The sequence below is a fragment of the Gavialis gangeticus genome, unplaced genomic scaffold (genome assembly GCF_001723915.1).
Source record: "Gavialis gangeticus isolate Ggan-Ray unplaced genomic scaffold, GavGan_comp1, whole genome shotgun sequence".
In the NCBI taxonomy this organism is placed as follows: Eukaryota; Metazoa; Chordata; order Crocodylia; family Gavialidae; genus Gavialis; species Gavialis gangeticus.
Window position 1 is genome coordinate 111,646,147 of NW_017728992.1, and position 5,766 is coordinate 111,651,912.

The window sequence follows — 5,766 nt, forward strand, 5'->3', positions numbered from 1 at the left end:
AGAGGTTGTGCAGGCACCTACTCTGGATTCCTTTAAAAAACACTTGGATGTGCATCTTGCTGGGATCATTTGACTCTTGCTGACTGCCTGCCCTTTGGGCAGGGGGCTGGACCCAATGATCTTGCGAGGTCCCTTCCAGCCCTAAAGTCTATGAAATCTATGGTAACACGAGGTAACCTGTCTACATTTTACCAGCTACGTTCTATTGCCAGGGCAACTTTCCTTCCTTTCCCTCCCTCAGCTACTTGTCTCACACCTATTGTCCCCCATTTCCTCTGATTTTCACTGCCACGCATTTGCATTTTCGCAGACCTGCATTTTGCATATTGGCTTCTATTCTACCCAGGAGAACACAAATTACACCAGCAAACTGTTCCGATGCCTGAAGAAGGGTGTTTGTGCTCAAAAGCTTGCAAAGGACAGTTTTCCCAACTATTTAGTTGGTCTAATAAAATATATCACATCTACCCAAAGAACCTTGTTTGCCTGTGTCCTTGGACCAACGCGGCTACAACCAACAACCCTTAATGTAAAAAATGTACTGAGTGACAGGGACTTTTATTCAGACCAGCTTTCCTTTCTCTTGTATCTAAAAGGTTCTGCTTAGGTCACAGTCCCTGTCTTATGCTCTGGCAAAAAAATGAGGCAGGAGGTAATGTTTTAATATGATGCATTTTTTTAATTGATAAAAGACATTGTATCACTGTGTTTTTAACCCAAAATAACCTTGTGTAAACAGGTCTACACTTAAATGTGGAAGGAAACTATTGTGGTGTCTTCCACACCCACAAGATAACATTGAGTACCTACTTTCTAATTAGAACTGATTTTTTTAATCGCAGTCATTAGAATAGAGACATCTGTCTTTATAAGAACTTTTCTGACCTTTGACCTTCATTTGCTTCTCCACAATTTTTCACTTTTCCATGCTTGAGGAAATCACAATGTGGATAGTGTTGCCAAGGACCTAGCAGATATAGTTTTCTTTTCTTATTCCTTATCAGGATGACAAATGGTCAGGTTCTAAAACCTTGGGATTTCCCTCAGCTGGGCAAACAATTTCAGACTATATATATATATCGATATATATATAGATATATATATATCGATATATATATATAGATATATAGATATATTTTAATTTATCAGAACTCCTAATAGTTACTTAAGAGGATTATTTTTTTTCAAGCTTAATTTAGCTGCAGAGATGGGTTACAACTGCAACTGCCAATCCATCCAGTTTTTCCACCCATCTTCAAACTTTGGGAGTTGAGCTAAAGAGTGACTTTGATCTGAACTATCATTATTTTAGATTGTGCAAAAACAGGACCTGACCTAGAGTTTGTAACAATCAAACCACTCCCTGCCCAGAATTGCTTCTCGTAGAAGGCCCTTCCCAGAAACTTCTAACATTTAAGATATAGGCACACAAAGGAGCTGAGATCTATGCTTGCAAGACAATTAGCTACAACTGCAGATAAAAAGTTACATCTCGGCTTCAATGTTTCCATAAAAGTACTTTAACTGTTTTTGTAATCCTCCACAGTGCACATGGATATGTTGCTTATGCTTGAAAAGATGCTTATAATGGTCCGGTAATTCATTAATATATATCTAGGCACTAGTTTAGGAAGGATCACATTTTTAATACACTCTCTGTTTTGTTAGATTGATTTTTTTTTCACCTTCATTTGGCTAGAGGTATAAACATTTCTAGACCAAAATTCAAAGCCCAAGCATACTTGGACTTTGGGGCAATTTGGAATAAGATTGTAGTTGAGTCTCTTTTTGTAGCTGGAATCTATGCACACTACTGATTTCTACACTTTACATCTTTTAAACAAGTATTATCTTTAATGCCCTCCCCAAAATGCTAACATCAAAAGGGAATACTGATGGTTTGATTTCTCATTTAGGCAGGATAACAATGCTTTTTTAAATGTAATCTCTACCCATATAATCTGTCAGTGCTAAGAATCTTCTGCCACTGAGCATCTGAACAATATCCCTTTCAAACCTTTCAGAAGTCTCCACCTTGCCACCTTCATGATAAATCTATTCAGAAGAGATGGTTGAAAGGTATATTGTATTGAATACACAGATGTATCACAAAGATGATACAGAGAGTGCTTTAAAAATGGTGTATCCTGCTCTAAATTAACCCTGGGTTGATGTGGAATCAGGCTAAAGCATTTTAGGTAAGAGCACTTTACTGAACTTCTTTAGTACATCCCATTGTGAGTCAAGGTAGGTTGCATTCTGCCAGCATCCCAGAGACCCTTTCCTGGGTGACCTGCTAGCCTTGTCTGGGGCTCATGCAGCTCAGCGTCACCCCCAGGCTGTCTCAGAGAGGAAAGAGAAAAGGCTCTGTCTCCTCCGTGTGTGGTTGGGCAGGCACAACCCGGCCCCCTTGAAGACCTGGTGTTGAGGGGTCCACATAGCAGGGGCCTCCTTTCCTCCCCTCTTACCACCTTCAGCCACTGGTGCTGACAGCAGCCAGCTGGCAGGGGCGTGGGGCTGAAGAGAGTGGCTGCATTGGTTAATTGGGGTGGACAACTGCGCTGCTGGGCTTGGCATTCTCTGGCAGCCTCTTGGGAGGTGTGCAGGAGTGCCCCCAGCCTGCTGGCTTCAAGCAGTGCAGGCAGACTGCGAGTGCCCCTTACTGAACAGCAAATGTCTGTTCTGCTTGCTCCTGACCTAATCTAGAGTACTAGAGTAAAGCACGATACTTGGAGTGCTTCTGCCTTGGGCTTTTCGAACACCTGTACTTAGCCATAGATATTTCAATATTATGATGAGTCCTTAAAAATATCTACAAATAACTAGTCATTAATTGGATGTAGTTAGACTTCTAAGCACAAGATATAATTTTCAGTATCCACAGGGGTGATAGGTGCTTACCCAAAAGTACATGGATCCTAGGTTTCTACCATGTGCAATGTTGACTTTACAGCTTTAAATCTTGAAAGAGCTCCTTGTCAGTAGACTTCCATTGACTTCACTGAAGCTCAGTGTAGACATAGGGACCTGCCTTTATGGAGTGTCTTACAGAATTGAGGGCTAAATGACTGTTTTTGGAAAAGGATGATCACTTAGGGTCTGTTGGGTACATGCTGCACAGCCATTTTCTTGTGATAGCTGCTGATGTTGGTGGGTCTGGATCCTTCACATTTTCTTCCTATATGTTTCTATCTCACTTGCTAATTTTTTAAAATGTTTTTATTCATTTTATTTTATACCTGCAGGTATGTACAGTCACCATTACAGTCTATTTGCCGTACTTCTTTCCTTGCACTCCAGTTAGGACCCTGAGAACGTCTCAGCTGAAAAACAATACAGAAATGTAAGTGGCCCATGTGTTTTTAAGCAAAAGGCTAATAGTATCCATTATTTTCTAAGAACATCTTTATGAACATCAAATAATCTCACCAGATTTGAATGTTCAAAATGGATAATTGTTCTTGTCTATTTAAACTTTTCAAATGGGTGGTACTTAGGCATGCAGTGACTGCAATTGAATACATGTGCATTCTTATTGCGTTATGACATAATTGGTGAAAGCCTATTTGATCCTGTTTCATACTCCAAATCTCTCTCTTGCACCTCCCTCCATCTGAGTAGCATCTTGTGAAGAAACATTGGAATTCGGACAAAAAATGTTCAGATTTTAAATTACAAGACAGTTGGTTTCACTCATTACAAATATATATAACCAGTCAGAGATGGTGCATATAGTACTATTAGGAAATAGTTGTATTACCTTCAGGTAATACAGTATGAAAACTTACTTGCCTCCTCTGACAATAGTATTGGAATAACTTACAAAAGTATAATAAAATGCAGACTTTATATACTGCAAGTTGCAGATTATCATGTTTTATATGTTACATAAATAAGTGCTATATGCTGTAATACGTTTTTCAATTTTCTTTAAAAAAAAAAGCATAGTAATTTGTATCACTTACTTAATATCAAGTTTTGGCAAACCTATCCCAGTGATTTGGATATTTATAAGGAAAAACCTCTTTCCTTACCCCAATGTCCTTTTTGCATTTTATGAGCTACCTGCTTACAAAGTGTTATTTTTTCAAAACAAAGTTGTTTTTGCTTTAGCATTATATAGAAAAAGCATCTGAAACCATGACAGTTCTATGTTTTCTGCCTCTGAGTCAAAATAGTCAAGCTGATCCAAGTTAGAGCCTAACAGTTTTTAGTTCAGTTATTTCATAGTATCATAGTGCTCAGGGTCAAAAAGGACCTAAACGGATCATCAGGTCTGACCCCTTGCCCCGGGCAGGAACGGGTGCCAGGGTCATATTACCCCTGTCAAATATCTGTCCAGCCTGCTCTTGAAGACCTCCAAGGTAGGAGAGAGTACCACCTCACTTGGGAGCCCATTCCAGAGCCTGGCAGCCCTAACTGTAAAGTAATGTCTCCTGATGTCCAGCCTGAACCTTCTCTCTAACAATTTGTGGCTGTTATTCCTAGTAACCTTGCTGGGGGGAACAGAGCCTCCCCCAGTTCCCGCTGGTCACCCCTGGTGAGTTTGTAAATGGCCACCAGATCCCCTCTAAGCTTTCTCTTGTGGAGGCTGAATAGGTTCAGGCCTTCTAGCCTCTCTTCGTAGGGCCTGCCCCGCTGCCTCTCGACCATAGGAGTGGCCCTCCTCTGGACCCTCTCAATGCTAGCCACATCCCTCTTGAAGTGCGGTGTGCAGAACTGGATGCGGTACTCCAACTGTGTTCTGACCAATGCCGCATAGAGGGGAAGGATCACCTCCATGGACCTGCTTGTGATGCATCTCTTACTGACCGCTTCTTTGCATTAGCAGCTCATGTTCGTCCTGGAGTCAACAATGACTCCAAGATCCCTTTCTGCCACCGTGTTGACAAGGAGGGAGTTCCCCAGCCTATAGGTGTGATGCTGGTTCTTTCTCCCTAGATGCAGCACCTTGCACTTGTCTGTGTTGAATTCCATTCTATTCTCATCCGCCCACCTCTGTAATTTGTCTAGATCTAGCTGGATTCTGTCCCTCCCCTCCAGAGTGCCCATCTCGCCCCACAACTTGGTGTCGTCAGTAAATATGGACAGCGTGCTTTCCACACCCACATCTAGATCGCTGACAAAGATGTTGAACAGTACAGGCCCCAGGACCGAGCCCTGGGGGACTCCACTGCCCACATCCCTCCAGGTCAAATATGATCCGTCCACCACCACTCTCTGGGTATGGCCATCTAGCCAATTTGCCACCCATCTGGCTGTGTAGGCATCCATGCTGCAGTCACCAAGTTTTTTTTTTTTTTTTTAAAGAAAATGTGGTGGGAAACCATGTTAAAGGCCTTCTTAAAGTCCAGGAAGGCGACATCCACCCCAACACTCTTGTCCAGGGACTTTGTGACCTGATCATAAAAAGAAACCAGATTAGTTGGGCAGGACCTGCCCTCAATGAACCCATGTTGGTTGCCCCTGAGCATTACCTCCCCTGCTGGGCCCTGCAGATATACTCCCTGATAATTTTCTCAAAGGTCTTCCCAAGGACCGAGGTGAGACTAACTGGCCTATAATTGCCAGGGTCCTCCTTTCTCCCCTTCTTGTAAATGGGGACCATGTTGGCCCTTTTCCAATCCTCTGGTACCTGGCCAGTACCCCACGAGCACTCATAGAGCTGTGCCAAGGGCCCCACTATGACCCCCACCAATTCCCTCAGCACCCTTGGATAAAGAACATCTGGACCTACTGATTTAAACACATCCAGCCCCTCAAAAA

At 42.3% G+C, this 5,766-nt stretch overlaps 1 protein-coding gene across 2 annotated transcripts in view; it reads left to right on the forward strand.

The window, feature by feature from the left end:
• Window positions 1-5,766, forward strand: part of LOC109304449 (chloride transport protein 6-like) — a 202,522-nt gene that overhangs the window by 40,895 nt on the left and 155,861 nt on the right. For both annotated transcript variants that reach the window (XM_019527052.1, XM_019527044.1), the window contains exon 8: window positions 3,246-3,343. In XM_019527052.1, coding sequence (XP_019382597.1) covers window positions 3,246-3,343 — 98 coding nt within the window. The remainder of the gene's footprint in view (window positions 1-3,245; window positions 3,344-5,766) is intronic.